The sequence below is a fragment of the Antrostomus carolinensis genome, unplaced genomic scaffold (assembly GCF_000700745.2).
Source record: "Antrostomus carolinensis isolate BGI_N321 unplaced genomic scaffold, ASM70074v2 scaffold37607, whole genome shotgun sequence".
NCBI classification, from domain to species: Eukaryota; Metazoa; Chordata; class Aves; order Caprimulgiformes; family Caprimulgidae; genus Antrostomus; species Antrostomus carolinensis.
In genome coordinates this window covers 1-27446 of record NW_010327305.1, presented here as the reverse complement: position 1 = coordinate 27446, position 27446 = coordinate 1, and the positions used below count along the sequence as shown (strand labels likewise).

At 41.8% G+C, this 27446-nt stretch overlaps 2 protein-coding genes across 2 annotated transcripts; one reads left to right on the top strand and one right to left on the bottom strand.

The window, feature by feature from the left end:
• The first annotated feature begins 462 nt into the window (after nucleotides 1-462).
• On the top strand, nucleotides 463-25443 carry ITGAE (integrin subunit alpha E). The gene is made up of 32 exons (XM_029085930.1): nucleotides 463-496; nucleotides 3954-4068; nucleotides 5047-5144; nucleotides 5552-5622; nucleotides 6134-6251; nucleotides 6901-7038; nucleotides 7402-7523; nucleotides 8143-8294; nucleotides 8962-9112; nucleotides 9589-9724; nucleotides 10281-10394; nucleotides 10655-10776; nucleotides 11818-11969; nucleotides 12407-12560; nucleotides 13580-13730; nucleotides 13814-13881; nucleotides 14669-14804; nucleotides 15797-15927; nucleotides 16461-16601; nucleotides 17519-17740; nucleotides 18153-18283; nucleotides 19052-19185; nucleotides 19301-19449; nucleotides 20020-20148; nucleotides 21544-21614; nucleotides 22301-22436; nucleotides 22730-22831; nucleotides 23122-23198; nucleotides 24132-24209; nucleotides 24659-24725; nucleotides 24813-24920; nucleotides 25435-25443. The coding sequence occupies exons 1-32, from the start codon at nucleotides 463-465 to the stop codon at nucleotides 25441-25443; spliced, it is 3717 nt and encodes a 1238-aa protein (XP_028941763.1).
• Nucleotides 25444-25571: 128 nt separating this feature from the next.
• On the bottom strand, nucleotides 25572-27352 carry HASPIN (histone H3 associated protein kinase; the record flags this gene model as incomplete). Its single annotated transcript, XM_010171868.2, has 1 exon — nucleotides 25572-27352. A coding segment is annotated over one exon (1763 nt), but the record flags the coding sequence as incomplete, so codon positions are not given.
• Between the last annotated feature and the right edge of the window lie 94 nt (nucleotides 27353-27446).

Genomic DNA, 27446 nt, shown 5'->3' with positions numbered 1-27446 from the left:
TGCTGTGAGTTCACTCGAGTCAATCTACTATGAGGGTCATCTGAGAGCTGACATCTCTCTTGAATCCCTGCTGTGAGTTTGCACATTTTGATGAGATGTGACATGTTCACATAGTGAGCACCAAAGGCCAAGGTGGACAGTACAAACAAATCCTGGTGGCTTTTCCAACAGATCCTGTTGTTCTAGGTATACTAAAGGTGTTGATGGATGGAAATTAAGACACTGCTAAAAATTACTTCTCAGTAACATAAGTTTACCTTTTAGTAGGTCTTTACTTCTGCAGTTTTATTAAAATGTTGTTGGCATGCGCCTTGAAACCTCAGTTAGGAAATCCACAATAGAGTCACTTTGTCTCAGCAAGCGTAATGAGACATGCAGACCTGGAGAATCATCAGAGGAAGAGAGCAGCTTTTGCCTGGTATCTCCAGTCCTCCTCCTCCTTTCACCTTAAAGCTGGGAACAATGAGATTGCTCTGGTATCTACTCTTCCTAATGAGTGAGTCTTATCTCTATATTTATTTTACATATATTAGAAAATAAAAGTCCGGAAACAAAGTAATTTCTGAAGACTCAGACTGGTCCCTTAATGTGAGCCAGTGAAGTGATTCTTAGGTAGAAGGTTCAGGATGTTTGGACTTGTCTGGAAACTCCTTAGTTTGCGATGTGTTTTTCTACTATTTCAGAGAAATTAATAGATTCGGGTGGAGAGAGTTTTATAATTCATCCTCAGTAGGAGAAAAGCAGCTGCTGGGTGAAATTATACTCTCACATACAAAGCTAACAAACTGTGTTCAGCCTTTTATAGGTTTTTATTTGTTTGTCTCATAGTGAGGGTACAATGTAGTTGAGATTTTCTTATTTTCTTCCCTTTTCAGTGTCATTTTAGATACAGCTTGGATTAAGCAGTACGTGCTTTCAGAGGTTTATTTCCCGCAATCTTTTGACTTGTTGATCTCCTAACAAAAGCTCTAGAACATGTAGGATTTCTTAAAAAGAAAATTGAGAAGAACTTTATTTGAGAGTAAGTTTGTGTAAAGTAAAGCGTTTCCTGAGTCAGTCTGTATCCAATGTCATTCTGTCCTGTGGCCTCATGGGGACAGTTCTGTCATTAATTTGTCTTTTAGCTGCCCAGAAAGGTTAACACTTACACTGCTTCTCCATTAGCTCAAGCGATGGACAGCTGCACTGAGGATGTTACTGGCCCCTCTTCCAGCAACTCCACAAATAAATGCTAGCTTGATTCTGTATGACAGAATTTCTGTTTGGCTGGTTCCCTCTTCAAAACACTCAATACTGTGTATACCTCCTCCAGCTGTGCTGAAAGAACGTTATCCTCAAAGTGTTCATTTCATGCCCTGATCAGCCTCACAGACTTTCTCACAAGCTTTACAGTTCCAGTGTGTTTGGGAAAAAATGTTATTAGTTTTATTCCTTTAATGAGATGCTCATCAAAGTTCTCTGTAGCTTGCTTTGCTGTGATTTTAGATTTAACATCAAGCTTACACTCTACTGTTTCCCTTATTTGGGTTTAACTTCTACTTGTTGTATGATGATGTTATATTTCTACTAATATCTTTATTCTCATGTGTGTCATTATGCTAGGTAACTTCCAGCTTTGGAAACATCAATCCTTAATGGATATGCCCACAGAAGTTACTGATATTTTTTTAAATCTTGACCTTTCTTGATTTGGCTTGTGCAAAGTTAAGGTGGAATTGTTGGTGGAGGCTCCTGTGCTTGTGTGCTTCTGTAGATGTTTAAAGTTGCTCTTCTCTAACAACTTTTTTTTTTTTATTATTTGTGGGTTTTACTGATGAAAGTATCAGTACAGAAAAATGGAGCTGTCTGACCTGGTGGGTCTCTGTTATATTCTTAGAGTGAATCTAGCAGATCTGTGCTGAGCATCTAAACCCTGCAGATAATCTGTCTGTATAGTTGGCTAATCTGCAACACACACTTTTTTTTTTCTCTCTCAGTTTAAGTACCGTGCACTTAATTTCAATAACTAAAGTGCTAAAACCCTGTGAGTCATCTGTGTTGGAAATCCCTGTGTGCAGGCAGTTGGGAGCAAAAAATTCAAATAACTTGGCTTGGCAGGATGGCAGCAGCAGAACTAAGCAGGGAGTTGAGCAGCCTCTGGTTCCCAGGCCAAATGCCGTACGGGCACAAGATTCTTCACCAGAGTGGGGTTAGCTCCCTGGCTGTTGTTTTTTCTTTTCATTGCCTGCTTGAGAATTGCCCCTTATTTCATAGTTGGTTGAATTTTCCAGGGAGCCTGTTCTAGAATATCTGGAATTGTGTTTTTTGTTTTAAAGGAAGTTTGCTGGAAGCCTTTGTAAATTATTGTTAGGCTGGTGCTCTTACAGTGGAAACACACACAGATGCCTGGGAACATCTGAGAGTTAATTTAGGTATTTTAACTGGTAAAATGGGATTTGCAAAGCAAGGCTGTAATTCAGGATGGGCTGCCTATGCTCTGAAAGGGATGCATGCCTTGTGCCTGAGGTATGGGACATTTCAGGAGGCAGAAGCAAAGACTCAGAGTTCACACTGTTTGCCTGTTTCATGGCACTGCCCCGATCACAGTATTTCTCTTCTTCCATCTGTGCTTTCATAGCTGGGCTGGGAAATGACATGGAATTGATTGCATAAGCTCAGATTCAGCTCTGAGTAAAATCAGAATCAGGAAAGACTCTGGATGGACACAAGGACAGAATTTGGCCCCTTGTTAGTACATCAGAGCTTATATTAAAATACTAGACTGCGTGTTTAAATGCAGCTTCTAGAGCTGGAGTCTGGGCAGTCGGAGCGTGGCTTTTAGGCTGGAGTAACTTGTAAAATTCAGATTTTGTACTTTTCTTTTGTTCTAATTTCAAACAGGGGATAGATTTTGTGACTGGAGTCTCTTGGGCTTTTTCCTGAGATTAGTGTGAAGTTTTGAAAGTTGTGTGATTGGCAGAGGTTTGGTGATTCAGTACAGCTCACTGCTTGAATTTACAGCACTTATCATAGGAGCTTGCCTTTCACGCATCCTACTTTGTGACATTTTCAGTCTGTCACTTAGTTTCAAATATATTTATTTTCCCAGCCTGTGCATTTACTGAAGTGTTAACATGCTTACAGAAATCAAGAGCTGAGGTGTGAACAGCAATACGGGTTGGCTTGCCACAAAGTCTTACAGCTAAAACGCCAGTATCAGCCCCTTTTTTGTGGGCTGCCTTGCAAGAAGGAAGTGCATTCATGAAAAAAAAAAAGTTATCTTTAGGCTGCCAATTCAGTTACAGCTCTGTGTATAATGGGTAGAAGTTTTTCCTTTTTTTCAGTGACTGTTTTATATCCATTTTGAGAAGTTATTTGACTTCTAGCAGAGCTGCATCCTCAGCAGAGGATCCATCACATTTGGTACCAATTTGCTCCCTTGCTGCCAAGCTTTGAGCTTTTAGTGAACATCCCACAAGATCTATGTTTTCCTCTTATTGCCAGGTTTGTGACAATGCTATTCTTGTGGGGAACAATGCCTGCTGCTACCTAAACTGCTTACGCTTTGATCTAATGGGTTTCAGTGGCCTGGTCTGTTAAATGTCAACTTTACAAGAAGTGAATCCCCTGGTGCCACCCTGAAGTGGCACGCCACTTGCACAAGCCCTGGAGTTTTGTTTCCTCTCCTACCTAAATGCAGGCTTGTGAGCTTCAGCCAGGAGGAATGGTTTGTGATATCCAAGATGGACTTTCATAACAGAACAACAGGAAGTTGTGTGACTTTATTTTCATAAGGGTGGGCAGGAAAATCCTTTGTTAATCTAAATCAGTGAAATCTCCATAGCTTGGTATCTCCCTCCCACCAGCTGCCTCTGCTGTGGTGGTGGGCAGGGTTCAGGGATATCTGGCTCAAGAGCCTGGTAACTGTGACTCTACAGATCACAGTCTGCACTCATTTGTTTATTTGTTTTCAGTGGTCAAGTCCTTGAGGAGTTTTAACGTTGACACTGGCAAGACATGGATCACACCACACACAGCCTCTTTGTTGTGGCCCACGATTCTTCAGCACTCAGATGGGAACACAACCATGTAAGGAACAGAAGAAAGAAAAACAGACCCAGACTTCCCAGGTCTTTATGAATGAGTGTGGACAGAGGTCACGTAGCTTCTCACTTTCTACAACTGTTAGCACAGGTTCCTCAGCCTGGGACCCAGAGTTGTTCTTCAGTTCTCAGGGGCTGATGAGCAGTGTTAGAGCTTCACTGGTGTCAGGTGTACATTGTCAGCCTGTGAGTCTTTACGATATTTCTCCCCTCACCCACTGCTGAGTTGTGGCACTGTACAGAAAGGGTGTCTGCTCATTTAACCCAGTGGCAGAAACAAGCAGCTGGGTTTTTGCAATACTTCCTGGCGTGCTGCATCATTTCTGGAGCTGCAGCAATCACAGCACCCACCAGCTGTCAAATGTTATGTGGTGAGCTTGGTCTGAAGACCATGAAGAGCTGGAAACTGCTGTACTTTGACTATTGGGTCTGTAGGGGAAGAGAAAGGCATGACTAGGCTGGTGAATAGAAGCCAACCACAAGTGGTTGCTATAGAGATAACCTATATTATGCTGAGCAGATTGCTTAGGCTGTGTAGCAGACAGTGTATTTTAAGTTTCAGAGTAAAGAAGCTTTCTACCCCCTGAGCAGAAACTGGCTGACTCAAAGAACAGTCTCCATTTCACACAGCAGTGCTGCCATTTCCTAGTATGGAGGTTGGACTTTCTTGCTGCACCTCCAGCCTCCCTTTCCCTCCAGTTTTTTATGGCCAGACCTCTTCCTTGGTCTGGGATAGCTCTCCTGATTTCATAGTTCAGTTAATGATGATTTGTAGGAGAAAATAAGTGTTTTCCTCTTAGTGGCTGAGTCAGCTCAAACCCACCCTGGAGTCCAGTTAAGAGACATTGTCAGAATAATGGGTGGCCACCCTGGCACACAGATGATTGGTTTCCACTGCACTGCCAAAGGACTCTGCCTCATGGTGCCACCTTCCCTCTTTTCCACCTTTTTTCTCATTCTACAGGATTTTGGCTACTTCCTCAGTAGACAAGGGGCTGGGCAGGCTGAGGAAATGCACTGTTTTGCAGCAGGAAATCCAGTGCCAGGAGATACCTCTGCGAGGTACAGTCCCGTTTCCCTTTCCCAACACTTGCTTTGCCATGAGCATGAGGACGTGCAGAGGCTGGATGTTTCAGAGAGAGCTGGGCACACTGCTAGGTCCTGTAGATCAGCATTTCAGAGAGAGAAATGCAAAGACACAGTCCCAGTGGTTGGGAGTGTTGGGTCTGGAGGCTGCAAGACCTCTTCTGCTGCAGCTTAAGTCTTCACCTAAATTCTAAAGCCAAAGTTTTTTGATTCCTACACACTTATTACTGCTATAGTTGCTGATAACATGAATTCTGACTCCTTCTAGGAGAGCAGATATAGCTGAGCTCAGTAGTTGTAGCCTTTCTCTATTTATTCTCTCTGTCCAAGGCTGACAAGTACCGTATCCATTTCAATTCTGTTCTTCATTCATTCAATTTCAGGAAAGATTAAAGGCTCCAAAAACATCCAGGATGGTGGCATAGCTATTGACAGGAATTCAGATTGGATCCTGGTAAGGGACTGAAAATATCCATGGCTGGGAACAACTGTATTTTTCCAAAATGCTGTGTATTTTTTCTGGGAAATGCAAATGAGCAAACATAACAGAAGGACAAAGGCTGAAAGCTCTTGGCTGGGTACTGGCTGGTTGGAAAGCCAGCTGGTGCATTGCCAGCCAGGAGGGAAAACTGAGAAGGGCCCTTCTCATCAGCTGAGGACTACAGGGGACCTTGTACTTCACTGCAGCCACCCCTGCTCATAGGGAAAGGAAGGATTGGCAGAGGAGGCTTAGAAGAGCCACTGGTTTGGAGGTTAACACCTCCATCTGGTGAGCCCTCCAGCCCCACTCTGCTTCAGCGCAGGGCTGGAGGTGGCAGGGGTCACATCAGGGAAGGTGCTTTGTTACTGTCACTAGGCTTTTGGTGCTGTGCAAGGGATGCTGAATGTTTGTCAGATGGCATCTCAGTCATCCTCTGTCTGTGGCTTTGCTCATTGTTCATTAGCCTTCCCCATCATCCCTACAGGCTTGCCTGCAGAAGAAGCACCGCCGAGCCTTCACCACTACCGAGGACATGAACGGAGTCTGTACTCTGCTCACCACTGAATTGCAGAGCACAACTTTCCTCAACCTCACCAAGATAGGTACAGGGGCAGAGCCAGTACTGTGCCTTTGCAGAGGGACAGAATAACAGCACGAGGCTTTGCTCTAACCGCAGGGGCCTTCCGAGTCCCTAACCAGCAAGGTCTGTTGTGTACTGGGAGAGACCTAGAGCTGAATTTTATCATGTATTACAGTGACTTCAACAGGGTTACAAGGTTCAGCCTTGAAGATTAGCACACAGCAGCAGAGATTTTCTCTTGTGGTGTTCTGTGTGTCAAAAAAACCCAGCTCTTAATTTGCTCTTCTAATTTAGAAAAGCATCAACTTTCTTAGTGAATGGATGTGACAAACATCCACTAGGATTTTTAGAAGTGTCTGGGCACTTGAGGCTGTTTCTTCCAACTTAACTGGGCTACTGGACATTTAATCAAGGGAGCAGAGAGCTGGTCTGATTGTCTAGCCTTGGTCTGCTTCTTGCTGCCACCGCAAAGAAGCTGACAAGTTTAAATGAGACACCTAGATGGTCTCATCCATCTTCAGTTGTCTAACTGCTGTCAACAGCCTGATCCCCAGGTCTTCTGCAAATTTGGGAACCTGGGTGGAAACAGATCCTGAGTTTAAGATGTATTAATTAGAAGAGTATTTTCAAAAGGTAGAGTGATTTCTTTTCTTGCTTTTTAAAATCTGTAGTTGAGACCAGATTAAACGGCATTCAGAGTATAAACAGCAAAGACAAGAGTACAGACACCAGCAGCTCTGTCAGCACAGACACCAGCAGTGCTTGTGGTGAGCTCTTTGGCAGTGCAGGGAACAATCACATGTGCAAAGGTAGGTACTGGACAGGAACAAGCATTGCTTCCTTCTGTGTTAGCTGAGTTTGAAATAGCTTGCATTCATCTGGTGGGAGAGAGCTGAGGAGGGAAGAGGTTGAGGTTTTGAAGGTTATTTGTAATGGTAAATGTCAATCATTGTTAATAGTTATCATTAACTGAGATTTTTTTAAAAAAATAAAACCTGTCACTACAGCACAGACCACATCATTGGCTAAACCTGCTTTCAGAATGGCTGGGTGGGGCTGTAGTCAAAATTTTGGTTGTTTAATTAATACGTCAATGTTCTTGAACCCTTGCTAAATGTTAGGCTGATTAGGTGTCCCTTCAGATGGCCTTTTATATTTAACTGCATTGACAGAACTGGGAACAGAGATTGCTGTCATTCTGGGTGGATCAGAGAACACCAAGCCAGATGATTTCCGAACCGCCAAGACCTCTATCCTCAATATGATGAAATCAATGTGGCAGAAATGCTCAAAGGTGTGTAAACCTCCTCAGAGTTTCATAATCTGATAGCCAGGGTGGATTAGAGCTCTAATGAAGAATAGAAAGTCTCCTGGTTCACCTAATTATTGCTTTTTAAACTTCACAGTGATGCTGGTAATAAATCTAGGAGGAGTAGCTGAAGAGGGAAATAGAAGAGCTAGGAGTGGGTTTTCATGCCAGAAGCATGCTTAGATATTTTACCAGGCAAATCTCTCAGGGCACCTTGAAACAGTGCACATAAAAATAAGGGATGGAGCTTATAAGCCATTACTTTAAATGATTTAAATAAATCTGGGGACAAAGTGAGGCTGAGCCATGTGATCACAACAGGTCTAGCCAGATAGATAAATACAGGAACTTCAGACAGAGAAATCATTATCTTAGGCCAAAGAAAATGAAGTCAGTTCCTGGAGCTGATCCAAAAGGCATCACCAGAATACAAATGTGTGATGAAAACAGGGATGAAGACAATTGATGTACCTATTACTTGCAATATATGCCTTCTGTGTTTGTGCAGTAAGCTTTGGGACTAAACTTGGCACTCTGAGGGGCTTAGGGATTCTACCTTAGATCTTATCTAAGCAGCTCTGGCTTTTCCATCTGCTTTCTCCAGATCAGGTTTGCTGTGGTGCAGCGTGGAGCACAGATCCAAACTGAACTGAGCCTGCAAGAAAGCTGCAGCCAAGTAACTGCTTTCTTCAAAGTCCGAAACATCAAGCAGCAGAGCTCACCGACTGACATTGCAGCTGCACTGCAGCACGTGTTGTGAGTTCACATGTCTCAAGAAGCTCCAGGAACACTCAAGTCATTCCTTGTGTTTCATGTGCATCAATCCAGCCTCCCGCACCTCCTCGCTACTCTTCTTTCTCTCACACTCTCAAAGCCCTCACTTTTCCAATCCTTCTCTTAGTGACAGGCTCTGCCAGCTGAGGCCTGTGAATGAGTCTGTCTGGGGAACCATCAGGCCTAGAAGGAAAATTGCCAAGGGGCAAAGTATGAAATCCTTCCTGGCCGACACAGAGGCTTCAGAATGAAAGTTCAGTCACTTGGGTCTTGCTTTAAGCAGATGTTCAATTGCAGACCCAAGGCCTTTCCCATCTTTTTCACTGATCTGCTGCATCTCTGGGAGTCATGCTTTCCCTCTTGACTCCATTTTCTTCTCAGTAGCATGGCTCTAACATTACTGGCCTGCCCTGTAAATGTGCCCTGTATGCTGCTTGTGAAAGTGCTCATGAAGTCAGAGCTACCAGTTGTGGACAGGCAGTGTCCCTGGAAAGCATAAATCCCTGTGCACGTTTGCCTTGTGCACAGCCTTGTACTCTTGTGGACTGAGAGCTCGATGAACATCAGCACCCTTCCACCAACACTGGCATTTCTAGCTCTGCAGACATACCCTGTCCCATGAAATACCTCTAGGCTTCTGTTTCCACAGGGATAAAGTCTTTGAAAGCCATGACTCCAGCCAGACTGGTGACAAAATAATCATAGTCATGGCATCTGGGCATGTGTTTCTGGAAAACCATAGACTGAGAAATGTGATGAACTCGCTGGAAATGGCTATGGTCAAACTCTATGCTCCTGAGGTGAGTGGGAAGCACCATCAAAGTCATACTTTTTTGCATCAAAGCACATCTGTAGGGGACAGATGTTTCCATCCATCCCATGTGTCTGCTCTAATGCTTTAACAGTGAATGGAATAAAAAGTAGTCACACATTAGACTTGCAGGATGTCCAATCTGAGATGTCCTGGCTCCTTTGATTCACTCAGGCCTCCATCTTCTTGATGTTTATTTTGAAGGAGGTTAAGGAACATACCCTAGAAACAAAGATGCTTAAGTTGTCTGTGTCCTGTGGCTCTAGAGCTTTTATTATTCTTTTTTCCTTTGCAAATGAGGGCATTCTATGGAATCTATGATCACAGTGGCTTTACCAAGCTTTCAGAAACCTCCCTCCCTTGTCAGAGCTTTCAAGTTTTTAAGGGCAATTTGGGAATTTGTTGGTTTTTTGATCTGTGTATGAAGCGTGTTCGATCTCCCTGTCTGTTGGCTTTTCTCCCTAGATTGGAGAGTTCATAAGCAACCAGTGGGTCCCAGAAGAGCTGCAGAAAGTGAGAGGTGACTGGTTCATGATGTCCACATATGAAGATTTTGACAGTTTCCTTTTGGACTTGGAGAGAGAGACTCTGAGTGATTCAGGTAGAATAAATCCCACTCCTGACACATCTGTCTTTTCTGTAACTTATGGAGTGGATATGTGATGTGGGTAGTTTCATTGCTCAAGGAATGTAAATACATCTCCAGATCTTACCTGTTCTCTTACACAAGTTACAGTCCTCCTCAGCCAGCCAACTGGGAGGACAAGAGATCATAATTCAGTATCTGTGACCTGCAGCCATAACATCAGTACAGAAATAGGTGCTTTACAGTACACACATTCACTGCATGTTCAGTGTTTCTGTTCTGATACTTAACACTTCTGGGTGTCATTAGAGCAGTTTATTTCTTTTGAATTGTAGCTGTAGTTTTAAGATGCAGTCCTGATCCCCACAGCCTTCAAAACCCACAGGTGTTCCCATAGCACCTGTAATCTTGTGCCTGAAAGCAACATTAACTGCAGGGACAAAGAAATGTTCAGCTGCCAGGCAGCAAGGTGCAGGAACACTGCGTGGGCAATAATGCAAGGTTTTAGTTCACCTTTTGCTTTCTCTCCCACTGCCCTGTCATCTTTGGTCAAAATTGTTTCCTGTTTCAGCTGAAAATATTCCAACTGAAGCACCAGAGCACCGAAACACTAATGACAGTGGTGACAGCAAGCTCCCTTCCTGGATAGAGGAGGACAAAGAGGAGGAGGAGGAAGATGGCTTGCGTACGTGGTGAAGTATCTTTTGACAGAATCATGCCATGGACTGTCACAGACTGACAAAGTCTGGGGAGTTGCTGTACTGTGAGCTGCCAGGCTTGAGCTGAAGCTCATGCTGAAATGACAGCTGAGCAGTCTTGGTGCAGTTCAGTTGCTTGATCAAGTGAGATTACTCGTGTGCCATTGATAACACTGGGTAAAGAACTTGGTCCTGATCAAGACTGCTCATTGCCTTCTTATTCCTTTACTTTCCATATCCTGGGTAGCTTCTGGAAGAGAGATTGCTTTTATTCTGGATGGATCAGGGAGCATTGAGCCAGAGGATTTTGAAAGAGCAAAAGCATTCATCTACAAGATGATGAAAACACTGTATGAGAAGTGCTTTGAGGTACTCTCTAATCTCTTTCTGTAGCAGGCTAAAGAGTGTGCTGTGCTTCATTTAAGCTGCCTCTTCACCAGAATTTGGGACTATGCATGTTTGTTTCCATTAGGATGGAAAAGCACTTCCACAACTTGCATGTGTTCTCAACATAATTTTGCTTACATCTTAGCAGCACATCCCCAGTCTTGATTCCAAGAACACTGTAGATATAAAAAGTCTGGTCTGTATGTTCAGAAATCCCTAGCCCTGCTGCACTGCCATGCCTGGAGCCCAGTGAGCACCATCTCTGCTTTCTTGTAAGGTGACAGTCATATCTTTCTTCTGGTTTCCTGTCTCTATTCCTATATTGTAACATCTGTACCTGCAATCACAGAAGCCCCAATTAGGCTGCCTCTTCAGCCATGCACCTTACTGGTCTCCTCAGCTGCAGCCATATATTCTGCATGAAGGTACTTTACTGCTTTCTCTGCCGAGGCTGAGAAGTGTGACCCACACACCGACTTTAGGAAAGTCTCTACCTCTCAAATGCTCCAAGCATCAGTGTATTTTAATTGTTATTTGCATAGTGGAAGAAAGAAACATTATGTATGTGTTATGCAAATACAAAATGAAGAAATGGTCCCATTCTCCAAACTGTCTTTGATCAGATCATCATGGAATAGGAGTACTCCAAGGAAAGACAATGTGCAGCAGGGAGCAATGAAGGAACTAGTCAGTAATATCACAGATAATCCCCTCTGCAACCTGCACATGGGCCGAACACAGCAGGAAAATGCAAGGACTTAGAAACAAATCAGTGTTTCCCAAAATGATTTTTCTCACTGTACTCATGGTGCTTTCCTTTTCCTCAGCTGTACTACACTTACAAATATCTCTGTGTCTGCACTAGACATATTTAAAAGCCACTTTCTCCTGAAAAAAATCTGCCTTTCTGCATAGTCTGGCTAATGTTTCTGCTGGGATTTCTGGGCTAGTTGTTGCAGAGAACCCTCTTTCTCTGAATCCACAGTTGTCACAAGCAGGTGCTTATCTGCTGCTTCCTTCCAGTGTGATTTTGCAGTGGTACAGTACGGGTTGGAAATCAGAACTGAGTTTGACCTGCGAGAGAGCTGGGATCCTCCTACCACCCTCCAGAAAGTACTTGATATTGTGCAGGTGTGCAACGTGACAAAAACAGCATCTGCCATGCAGCATGTCCTGTAAGTAACAAAGAAAAGAGCACAAGGAATGAAGGGGATTAATTTCTGGGGCATTTCATGGGGAAGGGAGAGGGACTTCTATGGACATTCTGGTCCTGGAAGCAGTCATTTATCTGGCAATGGTTGAACAGCAGGCAGCAGTTCCTGTGCCATGTTTTAGAGGGTTATAAAAGCCAGCTGTCAGTGCCTAATTCTTGGTGTGGGGCCACTCGGGAAGCAGTAGAAAGGGAGACAGCACCTGGTATTTTTAAGATGTGAATATGAAAGAAATTCTCTTGCCTCCTTGCTGTGACTATTAGAATTATACAAGTGCATAATTCAATAAGACTTTTCCTTCTATCCAAAGGAGTGAAGCTTCAACTCAAGACTCTTCCCTCTATCTCAAGGAGGAAAGCTTCAACTTTCATCCCAAGTTCTTTGTTTTGATGTTTTACCAGGGATTCTATCTTCAATGAAAGCCACGGGTCCCGCAAGGATGCAGCCAAGGTCATGATTGTGCTTACAGATGGGGAAATACTCCTGGATGAAATGAACTTGACAACAGTGATAAATTCACCCAAAATGGCAGGAATCGAGCGCTATGCCATTGGGGTAAGTTGGGAATGTACTTGGATCGTATCTTCCTTCCATTTCTTGGTAGCACTGGAGGCAGAGAAAAAGAGAAACTGATCCATGCATGTTCCAGTAAATAAGGGAAGAGGCATCTATAAAATAAGGAGGTGAAAGATAAAGCTACAATGATATGAACTGATACTATTGTCTCTGTAGTGTCAATATATGCCCATGTTTGTTCCTTCCTACACCTGCTACATTCAGCGCCCTGTATCCACTTACTCTCAGACTTTTCAGAATAGTCTTCCTTTCTTCTTCATTGTCTCATTCTTCCTTGTACAAAGTTGAGAAAAATCTTTGAATCTGGAAAAGTACTTAACCTTAGTTAAATTTAGCTCCACAAAGTGTTATTTATATTTCTTTATCCAGGTTATTCTGGAAAATGTCAGTGAAAAATAAAAATTAAAAGGTTTTCTGACCTACCCATCCAAGGACAAAATGGCAGAATGGAGGGGTCATTGTTCATTGCTGGTTATCAACTAGAGTCCTCCTGACCCAGAACTAGGCCAAGAATTTAAAGCTACCTTCTAGATGAAGTGCATGCTTAAAAAATTAATTTTTTTAGAACAAAACTCCTGCTATATTCTTAACCTGGCCAGCAAATTAGCCTGTGTGTTAGTTTGTCAACAAGGCTTTGTCCTGAAGTCTGAAGTTTGGTTTCAGACATGCTATATGTCTCCTTAGATAATCTTTCTGCTTTCTCTTTTCATTCTTTCAGGACAGGAAAATGTTCAATTTTATGATGTCTTGTAACTTGTTGATTTCCAAAATTAATTGTTGGGTACAACACCGAATAGATCACCAGCCAGTTACACGAAGAGGTTTTGTAAAGGTTTGTCTCCAGGAGACACTGAGACTGTCCAGTTCATTGGCTGTTTCTGGGTTTACACATAGTGACTGAAGCTGAGGTTTTTTACCCCAAACTGTTGAATGAAGTAAGTGGGGGTAAGAAGACTCTAAAGATTGCTTCTATTGATTGATTTGTGTCTCTTCTGCAGGTGGGAGATGCCTTCAAAAAACCAAAGGCCCTAAATGAATTGCGGCTAATTGCATCTGGTCCAGGTGACACTAATGTATTCCAGGTGACCAATTATTCTGCATTAGATGGGCTGCTTTCAACCCTGCAGCAGAGCATTATTGGTATAGAAGGTAAACAGCAGGCTTTTTATTTCATTACTCCCTTTTGAGAAGTAAGGAGAAAGTGGCTTACCCTGTTTCTATTGCATCCTCAGGTACACAGGGTGATGCTCTGGAATATCAGCTTGCACAGGCTGGTTTCAATGTGCAGATCTTGGATAAGGTAAGTGGTTTGCATTTAACCCTGCTAAATGGTTGTGTGCTGTGCTGCTGCTTCAAAACTTGTAAGGAATTAGGAGGTGTCCCACAAGAAAAGATGGGGATACAAAAATGTGAGACCCATGTAGTCAAATCTCCTTTGCAAGCCACTGCTTGCTTTGCATGTGTCAGATAAATAAAAATATCACTTTTATATAGTCAGTCAGTAGTGAATTTTATTTTAGGATGGGATTTATATCGTGTGACCCCTGTTCTAACCACTGGATGCTTTTTATTCCGCTGGGTGAAAGAGCTGTCTCCAGTTGACAGCTTTGATTTTGCTGGCATTCATCTCCAGTGCACAAGTCAGAGACTCTGTCACGTTGCAAACAAAATAATTCTCCTCTTTCAGAATTCTCTGGCTTAAAACCTTGGTCCACCCAGGACAAGAATGTTCTCTGTCCTTGTCAGGAGGGGAAAATAGTGGATTGTGAGGAGGCTAATGAACATTCAGCAGCCTTGGCTGCAAGGACAACACTGATCCAATTTGGGAGGATAAAAAAAAAAGTCATGTAGTGAGCTGGGAGATGTGCAGCTGCTTCTCTGGTGCTGGGCAGTCACCTTGTCTGTCTTCAATATCTGTCAGGAGCTGGTAGAACTGCCTAAGCTACAGGGTCCAGGAAAGAGTGCAGGAGTTGTAGGCCAGAAAACATTGCTTCTTACTAAACTGCTTTGTGGAGTGCTGGAGGTCACTAGTGCTGGGAATTGCCCTGTGTTCATCTCTTCTAATTTGCATTATGTTGCTTCTGCAGCGAGTCTTAATGTTTGGTGCAGTGGGGGCCTTTGACTGGTCTGGTGGAATTCTGCTGTATGACCTGGCAACCAAGACAGCTGTTTTCCTGAATGAATCTAAAGAGGAAGCCAAAAATGCAAAATACAGTTACCTAGGTAATCAACTTACCCCTCTCAGAGATCAGACAACCTGACTGCAGTTTGTGTTTAGTGCAGTGTGCTGACACCGACAGCATTTACCTGAAGAAGGCCACCTCCTGCAGCATCTTACTGAATTTTGAATACTTTATCTAGCAGGGAGAGAGATTTTGATGAAAATACTCCTTCTCCTTATAGTTGGGAAGATGTGGCTTGTTTTCTCTTATGAGTTATGATGCCTTGTGGTATTACTCTGTTAACACATGGTTGGTTTCACTGTGAAAGAATACTTGCAATGAAGAGCATTTTTGAGAGCTGATAAGGATAAATATTTCACTTGTTGTGAGTGTCTGGAGAAGAAACAGCTTGTGAATCAATACTGTTCTTGGCTTGGTGACAAATAAAGCCTTGGTTATTCACCCCAGCACTTTGTAGCCTCATGAGCCTGGTATGTCCTGACTGTAGCCTTGGCCTGAAAGTCTTAGCAGGTAATGAGAGGTGCTGTGGAGTGTTTGTGTCAGGATAATCCTTCTCCCATTACCTCTCTGTTACAGAAGGCCCATAACAGATCTCTTTTTGGTTTCTGTACAGAGTATAGTGTTTTCTTCACTTCTGTGAAGGGTGATAAACTTAGAGGTAATAATTAAAAAGGAAAAAGCATGCATGTTGGATAATCACTCAGGAGCAAATGCTTAGAAAGTCACCAAGAGTTCAAGCAGGTTTTTCAGAGCAGCAGTTTATACAATTACCTGACAAACCAAGAGAGGAAAACCTCAGCTTTGCTGGCTTTTCTCTCAGAAAAATTACCTCCTATTTCCTAATCCATATTTTAATGAGATAGTCTGTAATCAAAATCATGGGCCATAACAACTAGACATGGTGCAAACTCTTGGATCTCATTGAATATGTAGGTCTATGTCTCAGACCAAACTCTGTGGGCTTTTCCCTTCAGGCGTAGAGTACGGTAGTGATCATACCTGCTATTTTTGCTTCTTGTGTCAATTAATCAGGGTACAGTGTGGCAGTGGTACACACAGAATATGGACGCCTGTATGTGGCTGGAGCTCCACGGCACAGCATGAGAGGGAAGGTGTTGGTGTTTCAGGACGGCCACTTAAAACAAACCCTGCAAGGAGAACAGGTACTGTGCTTCCCTCACCCAGGGGTGGTCAGGTCAGGGGGGGTCAGGTGGGCTGCACACATCTCATTTGCTCAAACAGCAGCTGCATTTTCTCCTCCAGACACACACCCTTACACCTCCATCCAGTTTACCAAGTTGTGGATTTCACAGTCTTTGTTCACTACATAATGCTTTGGGAACATCAGAAGAAATCAGGAAATTTGGAAAAAGACTGGGAAGAAATTTAGCTAAATGGGGTGTTCTATATTTATGTTCTGTTCTCATGGCTCCTGGGGAAAGAGGTCGTCAACTGTGGTATTCTTTTTCCTCTGTCAAATTGTTGAATAATGATTTTGTTACTGCTAAACTGGTTGCAGGATCTGTCCCAGAGGATGGCTGTAATAAAATAAATAATAGGGAAATGATCCACATATAAGTAGATATGTGATGTTTTGTTCTAAAAATTGCCTTACTGCTGCAAAGGACACTAATTCTACAAAGCTATATATAGAGAATTCCAGTGAAAGAGCTGTTTGTCTTTTTCTGGAGCACAGGTTGGATCTTATTTTGGATCTGAGCTCTGCCCACTTGATGTGAACCGTGATGGGCTGACAGATCTTCTCCTTGTTGGAGCTCCATTTTATCACATTCGAGGGGAAGAAGGAAGGGTTTACGTCTATCGCCTGGAGACAGAGGTAAAAACACTGGTAGCGTAAACACTCCCATGTTGGGGATTTTCCAACCATGCCTAAGTAGTGACAAATAAAACATTCTTCCTTTGTGCTCTCACTGAATGTGCTCTCCCTGTATGGTAGAGGACTGCAGGATGAAGCCAGCAGTCCTGTCTTAGTCGTTAGAATATAAAAGAGAAATAACTAAAGAAATAAAACCGTTCTGTACCTAAGATATACTGTTAGCGCAGTGTGATAAAATCATGTCTTTCACCTGTCCGTAGGCAATTTGTTGGTGCAGACCTTGCTCTGCCAAGCAGTGTTCTTTGCAGTGCTTGCAATAAATTTGTGTATGGGTAGCTGCTAAAACTTTGCTTCCCGAGAGATGTAGAAAACAAAATGTTTTGTGGGCTTAGCTACAGGATATAATGTACAGGCAATACTGAATGAGAAGTGAACTTCAACAGCAGAGCAGGAGAAACCCTCTTTGGTGCACTGCTAAAATTTGCTCAGGGCACCTACAGCAGAAAATAACAGTCCAGGGATCTCTTAGTATTCAAATAACGTGCACCCTCTCGTGGCTTATTTCTGAAATAGGCTGGAGAAGACGGGATGGTTTCTGTTGGGAAATAAGCTGGGGATCAACCCAATCTGCTATTGATTTAAGAACAGACAGTGCTTCAGTGTGTCTGCTTGCATAGGGCTGGCCAGAGACACTTGCTTCTGTGGCAGAACTGGCATGCAGAAGGATCAAGCGTTTGTTCTGAGAGTCAGCTGGTATTTTGAACTTTATATTATATTGTTTAGGGCTTTATTGTTCACCTTTAGGCATTATAATTTTTCAGTAAGGTTTTTTTGGTTTTGTTTTGGTTTTTTTTTCACATGAGAGCTACTCATGCTACATTTACTGTAAACAGATTTCCTTCTCGGATGTTTTTCAGACTGGCTCATTCACCTTGCAAGGACACTTAAATGTGCAGGTGACCTCTCCTTTTGCAAGGTTTGGGTTTACAGTGGCCAGCATTGGAGACATCAATGGGGATGGATATGAGGATATTGCAGTTGGAGCCCCCCTTGAAGATAAACCTTCAAACAGTTCCTCTTTTGGCAGCATTTACATCTTTAACGGTGATAAAAACGAGATCAAGAGCTCTTTTTCTCAAGTATGTGTCTTGTTGGGAATTGCTTCCACTACCCCTTGAGAGGGAAAAGCTTCTATTGTTATAGCAAGAGGCTGGGAGGAAGGGCTTCCACATTTCATTTTCATTGGTGGGTGAGAAATTTGCAGATGTCAGATGGTTTATGTGACTCCACAGATTTCTACAGCAGAACTGCTCCTTAAGTATAGTTATTCACCTGTCTGCTTATGCAAGGGAGCTGGATTTGGGTGCTGCCTATAGAACAGCGTTGCCTTTTGCAAGCCTGCCCATCCTGCAGGAAGCTGAGTTAGTATTTTGCATCTCACAACTGTTACAAAATCATCTCTACAGAAGCCTTGTGAAAAGAAGGATATTTTCCAAAGGGCAAGAGAGAGATCCTGACTTATATTTGTTGATGTTCCTTCCTCCCTTTTAGAGAGTAAAAGCCTCTGAAATTTCTTCAGGACTGCAGTATTTTGGACGATCCATTGATGGTGGCTTTGATGTCACTAATGATGGCCTCCAAGATCTTACAGTAGGATCCCTGCAGAACATAGTTGTGCTCCGGTGGGTGCTACTTTTTAGCAGGCTGGGGAAGTGCTTCAGCGACAAATATAGAATCTGTGTTCCATACACTGTGTCATGATTCTATTTTTAATTCAGTATCAGTGGGACATAAAAAATATTTCTCAGTGATAGAAATTAATGTAAAATGTAAAGCCTTTAGTTCAAGTTGCAAAGGCTTTTGCCTTTTATGTCTAATGCTTTGAACAAGTATGAGATAGTGAATGTGAACTGATTAACATAGATCTAGGTCTAAGAAGACCTTGATGTCTGCAGTTCAGCACTGATAATGTAGGTCATTTAAACAAAAAACCAATTTCTTGACAGACTGTACCTCATTTTCAATCAGACATCTGGTAGCTGAGTGACCTGTGGAGTTCCCAAAGGCTGAGACATGGCAGACAGATTTGATTTTGTTCTTGTATTTTGTATTTGCAGATAAATTGTAGATAAAGAGAGAATTTCAACAGCTAGATAATGTGTTTATCTAATGGAAACATAAACACTGTGTTTAATTCTGAGACTGTAGCCATATTGGTGTATTTTGGCTGCCTGTTCCTTAAGACTCTTGGGATTTTGTGTGTTCTGAACGTTCCCAGCAGAAACTGGAACTATTCTGTAAATAGGCCAGCTTGGTCCAGGTGAAATACCATGGAAATACTGAGCAGCTCTTATTCTTGCTGCCAGGCTTTCTTAAAACATTTTTCCTGTAATGTTTCAGTTAAAAAATGTATATTTTATTCTGTTCCTTCTCTGTTCTTCACTGACTAGTTCAAGACCAGTTGTCCACTTTCTCACCAGCATGAGCTTCAACCCTGAGAGAATCCTAATTCTCCAAAATAACAGCATTGTAACAGCAACACTATGTTTTGATACAGTCTCTGCTTTACCAGTGTCTCAACAAGGTAATAAATGGGAATTGTGATCAGATTGAAATTTATGATCCTACACTGTCCTTGGAAACTTGGCACTGAAGACAATTTCTGGTAAATCTAACAGAGAATTTTGAAACTCTTGCAGTGTTTTCACAGTTATACATTCTCTACACGGTGGACTTAGATGTGAAAATGGCAAAGAGGAGGATGCAGTTTGAAGATCAGAACACCACGGCAAGTGGAGAGCTGTTGGTCAGCAAGCACATGTGCTCTGAGCTGCAGCTTTACGTGCTGGTAGGTGGTGTTGGTCAGACTCACTACAGGAAGAAGGGATAAAGGGATAGGATTTTCTAACAGAATCTGCATGATGATGAGTCTTTCTTGAAATGCAGAAATAGTACAGTGGGGTGGGGTTTCCTCAGTGTTAGACTGGCTGAGCATGTTTTACAGCTGAGGCAGGAGATGTGTTATGTTTCATTTTGGTTTGGATTGCTAAAAAAATCGAACTCTCCTCTTTTTGTGTGTATGTAAAGTATTTCTAATCCTAGAATTGTAGGAGAGGCATGAAGCTCTACAGGATTAAAGCAAACATAAGGAAACTGTTTTTCACAATGCATAACTGAATCAGCAAAGACATTATCCAGGGGATGCCATGGGAGCCAAATGCATAAAACGATCCAAAAACCCATTTGACAAGCTTATGGTCCACTGATGGCTATTAAACACAGGGGCCCAAAGAAAACACCTGAGCCAGGAGGTCCCTAAATATGCCAGGTGACAGAAGCTGGAACAGAGATGACGTGAAGACTTTTGCATTTTAATGCCCAGATATTTTCTCAACTGTTTTTTCTTCCTTTCTTGTAGCCATGTGACTTTGACTGTTTCTCCAGTGTTTTTCTGAGAGTTAAACACGAGCTCTATAAGAAAAATGATAACATGGAGTTTGCTGTTCCTATGCTAGACAGATACAAGCCATCAGAAATGCATTTTCAGGTAATAAAACAGAACACTAGCAAAGAACTCTCTCTCTTTCCAGGATGCAAAACTTTTACTACTACTAAATAAATAAATTAAATTGTGGTTTTCTTAGCCTTTGCATCTTCTGCCCTCTGCTAGTTACCTTAGTTATCAATACTGTATTCCAGGTAGACTTTAGGCCCAGGTTTTCATCAAACAGATACTCATATCTTGTTAAGAGAATCTCATCTCTAAGGTCCAACCTCAGATCTGCTAAAAAAACTGCTTTACTTTTGACCACATTTCTCCTTTGCCTATGCATAAAATGAGATTAGATGCTACCTGTGAAGAAGGCAGATGGTTTGTGTGTTTTGTGAAGTACTTTCCAGATCTTGAGCTCTACACTGGAACTTATAGTAAGACTTATCATTTACACAGTGTATTTAGTAGTAACAACTATACAATTTTCTAATGAAGTAATTTTAAACATAATGAAAATTATGTATTATATTTTTAGTTTATTTTAGTTGTTTGTTTCAAATTGATTATTTGGGAGGCTGCAAACTTCTAATAAAGTTAAAGGTTAAGTTTGATATCCTGTCTCCCCTCCTGCAGTTTAGCAGCAGGATTCCTGCAAGCTGATCTGGCTCTTTTTCACAATTAGTCTGAAATCTAAATCACAGCTTCTGAAAAAACTCCATAAAGCTCTGTAAAGAGGCAGCTTTTTGCTACTTAATAGGAGTCTTTCCACAAGTCAATATTTAATTAGCTGTCCATAAAGCATGGGACAGAGAAGTTAGGACAACATTTAGCACTGAGCAATAATGAACACTAATTACTATAGTCTCAGTACTCTTAGGGATTATGATGTTGATTGTACATTTATTTCCTGAGAATAATTCATGAGATTCTTGAGTGTTGGTCAGCATTGCTTAGTACTTATGTACCATCTAATTATTAATTATAATTGAACTTCTCCAGAAACATCAGCCACAGACAATAGATTTTTATTGGTGAATAAAACTCGCTAAAGGAGGTAACCTCATCTCTACAAAATAGTGTGTCTATAAGTTAGCACAGCATATGAACATATTTACTCAAGAAAAATGTATCATCTCTGGAAAAGAAATTAATATTATTGCCCTGTGGCAATCCAGGGGTGAACAACTGGCATGTCTTTAACAAGACCTTGTCCCCAGTGAATACTTTTCATGTTATTGCTAATAGACCTTCTCCTGGGAGTTGAATTACAAAATATCATCAATTTAGGACTGACTTATCACTAGAGGGTCTTTTATTTCCAACTTCTCTTAATTGAGGTCATGGGAATTTTGTTTTTCAGAGAATGTGTATATGTAAATATATTCTGAATCTGCTACTTTAGAAAAATTAGGACTGTTAGGATCTGACTTGATCTGTGTTTCCTTTCAGTTGCCTTACAAGAAGGACTGCAACAACAAGACCATCTGTACTGCTCACTTAACTTTGACAAGTCAGATTCAGTGAGTCATAGCAGTTCTATTATCCAGATTTTGCATTTAGTGTTCATATAAAATGTCATCTTTGTGTATAATCGTTTTCTTCAAATTCTCAGGAAAGATTTGCTGTCTCTTTGTTTACATTACTTTCTATCCAATTCATCCTTTCCATAACATCACGTTCATACAATGCTGTAACTGTGCATCCATGGGCGTTGCTGGGCTGTTCTAGGAAATCTCAGAGGAAAGACCAAGGTTAAAAAACTCTTGCCATCTTAAAATCACATTTCTGGCATTTAATTGCGAGCATGGGGGTTTGTTTTAGGCTGATGCACAGCGTAGCACTACAGCAAAGAGTTGCTCAGTTTACATAGCCTTAGACAAAGCAGTAGGCATCACTTCATTGTAAAAAGCTACCCTGGAGACTCACTGAAAAGATAATCAAGTGGAACAATGTTTAAAATCTATCTTGATGTAAAACAGAAATAAGAAAATGTTACATAAAGTTGAGAGATGACTGCCTTCAATATTAAGAAGGAAGCATTTTCCTACACACCCTGAAGAATACTGAATAATTAATTGGGCTATTGCATTATCCTGTGTGTGAAAGCATTTGGAGGCAGTAATTACCAGAATGCTTCAGGCCTCTTATTAACGAACCACCCTTAGAAGTTACAGGTCACCTATTTCATTTTTCTGTCTGCTTCTAGAAAGGAATTAGTGGTGGGCCACACTAAAGAAGTGACCATGAATGTTTCACTAACAAACAGTGGAGATGACTCGTACATGACAACTATGGTCTTGAACTATCCTAAAAACCTACATTTTAAGAAGGTGACTGTTGAGGTAAGATTGTAGAACAACTCTGCAGCTAGCAGCAGACTGCTGGAAGAACACCCAGTGCAGACTCCTATTAATTTACTACCTAAATAAATATTTTAAGTAAGGTCCAGGGAAGAGAAGGAGTATTTAAGTTGTTAGGAATAGAGCCTGAATACTGAATTTATCTGATTTAAGACTCCGAAGCTTTTATTGGGTTATTTGTACTTAATTTGTTTTATGGGAGCAGACACAGACTGAGTTGAATTTCCCAGCCTGTTTTTATTCAACATTAAAGAGCACTCCTGTTCTGTTGGCAGCCATCCTCTCCTGCTATTCACTGTGACCAACCAGTACCATTAACTTCTCTAGACTTAGCCTGTAACTGCAGAATTGGGCATCCAGTATTCAAGAGGACAACTGTAAGTAGAGATCATTATTTTCACTTTTCCCTACCTCTAAATGATACTTTCAGTAGCTGCTCTTGCATCCTCTATCTCTACAATTAGGCCAGAGCTGCTATTCTTTTTAATTCAGCCTATGGCTGGTGTGCATTTTCTCAAGACGAGATAATTCTCATATTCCTGCATTCTCCAGATGGGAATGATGAGCAGAAAATACATTAGCCATCATGTTTTAACTCTTTGCTGAGTTAAAGAGTATTTACAGGGTAATTGATATTTTGTTATGTCTTTCTCTTCCCTCAATATAGGCAAACTTTTCAGTGATTTGGCAATTAGATGAAAGCATATTCCAAAATAAATCTGCAATCACCATTAATATCACCAAGTGAGTATTGCTATTTTCAACACAAAATCCACTGTGAACTGGAAAGGAAGTACCAGAATTCCTCCTGGGTGTCCATGCTGTTTATCAGTCACTGGTTACACAAAACTATGCTTGTTCTTTTCAACCTTTTAAAGCATTTGGATCCATATGAAAAATCTTTCCTTCCCTTATGATAATTTTAGCTTTGCTCATACTTCATGATTTCAGTAAAAGATGGAGCACTCTTTAAGGTCCTATTTTAAGTGTAGTACATATTTAAAAGCTTGTGTTTTCTGAAGTGGTGAACTGGGTTTTAGCATCCTCCTTCCTTAGCAGGGAGAGCAGATGATTAAAGTATATAATCCAGCTCTCTTCCAAGTAAAGCTTTTGCTCCAAGTGATTGGGATGAAAACATGATCAGGGCATTTTTCTTGATTAGGGGATTTCTAATGGGTGGGGGGAGTTACCATTCAGATTCCTTTCTTGTCACCTTCCTCCCGTTAAAATTTATGGGGACTGATGAGTACACAGCATTTTTTTAGACAGAGAGTATCTTTAAAAAGGAAATGAGAACTCACCTCTGGCAGCTACACTTCCTTGCAACCACAGTTGAAGGCAAAGGTTTCTATATGAATTCAATCTCCAGTTTTGTGAGGGGCAGAAGCTTTACATTTTGATAATGGAAGCAGTGCTGCACAGTCACAAATTAGTGCTGGTTTGCAGGGAAAAAATTCAAGGCAATGGCAGCTTTCAAAATCTGTAGTAATAAAAGGCTACTCCAGCACTCCTGTACCATGTCACCAAGTGAGCTGGCACCTCTCCTTTCATTAATTACTGCCACTGTTTCCATCCCTCTTTTACAGTCAATATTAGCAGTTCTCAAACCACAGAAATAAAGGACCAAGACAGGCAAATAATGTTGTTTCATCCATCCTTTTTTTTTTTTTTTTAAAGCATAAATGAAAATAGCACCAGTCTGACTGAAGAACACGTCCTTGATGTCAGATATGCATTCACTGCGTTCCTTACCAAGTAAGTTTTAAGAATATTAAATTATATTGCATTACTTTAATCAATTAAAGGAAAAAAAGATTGAGAGGATGTCTGGTAAGATTCCAATCCAATTTCCATTTTAGAAATTTCAAGCACTGCAGATTGTCAAGTCACTTTCTGTGGTACTAGACAGCAAAAGTAGAGTGTGGAAGACAGAATAAAATGGTACCATAGGTAGGGGGGTACCGAGGGTCTCTAACTGCTTAGCTCTTAAAAAGCAGACTTCAAGACAGGTTCAAAGATGCATCTGACTGATAAGATTGCATCTATACACACCTGTGTAGACAGACTGCATACAGGAGTCCAGTTCTAACAAATCTGAGGATGCTATCTCTTAATTACTTAATGTATCCGGGTCATTGGATATATTGATTTTTAGTAATAATCTAATTCACTTTTAACTTAGTTTGATTTATCATTCTCTTTAGACCAGTTCCTTTAATGTACATTAATGTTAGCGAAGGACTTCTTGAAAACAAAGAATTCAAATTTAATGTAAGTATAGCTTCAAATTTAGGTCATCTGACCCATCTGCAATCAGGACTAAAGAACACTTAATACCTTGTGCATTTTCTTCTGTAGATAAATGGAGAAAATCGCTTTAACGCTACCGTCGAGTTACAGATTTGGGTTCCTGTCAGCACACAAGGTCACAACATAATAACGGTCAAAAATGCATCAGGAACACAGGTACTTTTTCTTTTTCTCTTCCCCTTATCTAATAGCTCTTCTCTGGTCCTTACAGAGGGAAAAAAAATCCATATTATTGCAGATTAGAATGTTTTTAAAACATACACTACAGAAACTTTTACATATCTCGGCATTATTCCAGGTACAAATTTTGCCAAATTGAACAAAAGTTCATTTTTAAAATTAAGAGGTGGAGACTTTTCCCATCTCTATCCCCAACTGGGATAAGAATATTTACCTTTGTCCTCACTGTCCTCACAAAAAATTGTATTTTTTCCTTAAAAAAAAAAAAAACAAACTTGTAAGAAAGACACTATAGTAAAGAAAGAACTTTTAATAATCTAAGACTAAAAAGGTAAGAAAACTTCTGTGAAATTCAGAACATTAATTGAGCCCGAAGAAGTATTTTTCCCTCTGCTCCTTGAATGTCAACTCTGTTTTCTCCTGCCCCCCCACCCCATCAAAAAAAGAACATATGGAAACATCTTAAAGCAGAAGACTTTTTTTTTTCCAGGTTTCTTAGACATTTTTGATAGCATATTGTACACACTGGTAACTGATTATAACGCTTCTTCATTGTGGCAACATTTTAAAAGATCACACATAAAAACCAGCACAGGAGAAAGGCAGTGTCAGTGTGTTAGTTCTTGGAACATTGCACTCCCTTGCTCACTGGAAGAGGCTGCTGTTCTGTAAAACTTCACTGGCTGACTCAAAGGTCAGTACTTCTTTGTGGAACTTAACGAGCTGCTTCTTTATTTTCCTCATGGCAGTTGTTGATTCCTTCTTCTTGTAGCTCATGTCCTTCAAAAGTTTATCTGATAAGTAGTGCAGCCAGAGGACGTTGCTGTGCGGATGATAGTCAGTCCAGCTGTTGAAGTTCTCGGCTTTCATTTGCCTGTAGATATCAAACTGGTAATCCCCTGTGCCTTGAAACAATTCTTCATCAGTGGAAAGGTCACAAAACACAGTTAACCCATCCTTCTCCAGCCGAGACAAGGTATAATCTATGATGTTGACATGAATCCCTGCTGTGGGGATTGTGTGTGTTGCCCCATTCAACACATAATCCAGCTCCTTCACGTGGGTTTTCTTTACCAGCACGTTCCCCCAGTGCAGGTCTCTGTGCTCGAAGTGCAGCTCCTGTTCTGCCACGGCCAGGGAAGCAGTGACCTGATGCAAAATGCTTTTTGCTGATGCCACTGAACTGAGCCTGTTTCTCATATACTCCAAGTCACTGCCTCCAAATTCAAACTCCAGAACCATGAAGAGCTGCTCATCCCCAAAAAGGTCTGGCCGATCATTTTCTGATCCCGTTACTTTGTGGTATTTGTCCCAAGCTTCCAGGAGATACTTAGGGTAGGCCCCTTGAACACAGTGCACAGAGTACAGGCTGATGAACCCCACAGTCCTGTTCACAGACTCTTCAGACAGAAGACTGAGTTCTTTTGAAATTATTATCTCAGGCAGAATCTCTCCAAAGCTCTTTTGAGCTTCACCATTTACTCTTTCAGTCCCCTCAATGGGAATTATTTTTAAGGCCACAGGTCCTCTCTCACTGTCGATCTGGAAGACCTCTCCAAACACCCCTTCTCCAATTTTCTTGCAGTCTTTCATCTTATCTAAAGGAATACATTCCTCAAAAGCGATAGGCCCCTCCTGGCAGCATTCCCCAAACACCTTCTCTGCATCTGTAAGCATTAGATCCAGGACAGAACAGGAATTACTGGGGGCCAGCAGGACCATGGAGGAAGCAGACCAAGTGCAGCACTGAGCTTTACCAGCAGACAGGGTTGCTTGGTACCCTGAAAGCTGGGATTTCACAGAAGGGGTGCAAAGAATGCTGCTGCAGGGACTCTCTTCTGTAGCAACTTTCTTCTTCTTATGGAAGGACAAAGATGCTCGAACTCTACCCCAGGAATAAGAGCTATTGAGGAGCGAATAGTCATTGTCTCTTACATCTACAGACAGCTCCAGAACACCCTTCTTAATTCCTTTTTGCCTCATCTGTGGCCTGAAAAAGGAGTTGTTGGGCTGCTGCTGTCTCTTATTTTTGTGCCTTTTTGGACGGAGCCTTGTTTGCCTCCCCCACCGGCTGGCACTGAAGCCACTGATACAAGCTTTTCTGCACGTACTTCCCTCTCCAGGAACAACCTTAGTATGATGTTTATTCTCCAAGCCTCCTTGAAGGCCCAGAGGAGATGATGGCTGCTGGCAGGCAGGCACTGGATCTGCTTTGTTGTTGCCTTTCGTGCTCATCAGCCACCCTGGCACCTCCTGAGGGTCCAAGACCACCACTGGCGTAAGCTGGTAGTTGTTGTTTTTGCCTCTCTGACAACACCAGCTTCCTTTGGGGGACTCTGTCCTTCGATCATCATCAGACGTGGCACTGTCACACGGTGCAGGGCGCTGTGCCTCGCCGGTAACGGCAGCTGCCCCAGGAGTGCTCGTGGCTTTCAGTGGGGACAAGGGAGGTGGGGACAGGCACCGTCCCCGCACCGATGCCCTCAGAACCCTCCCGGACTT

Coding starts and splice junctions, on each gene's coding strand:
- ITGAE (XM_029085930.1), top strand. CDS start 463: ATGAGATTGCTCTGGTATCTACTCTTCCTAATGA. Junction 13,731..13,813: donor GAGCATTATTGGTATAGAAG/GTAAACAGCAGG, acceptor TTGCATCCTCAG/GTACACAGGGTGATGCTCTG. Junction 15,928..16,460: donor AAACCCTGCAAGGAGAACAG/GTACTGTGCTTC, acceptor TCTGGAGCACAG/GTTGGATCTTATTTTGGATC.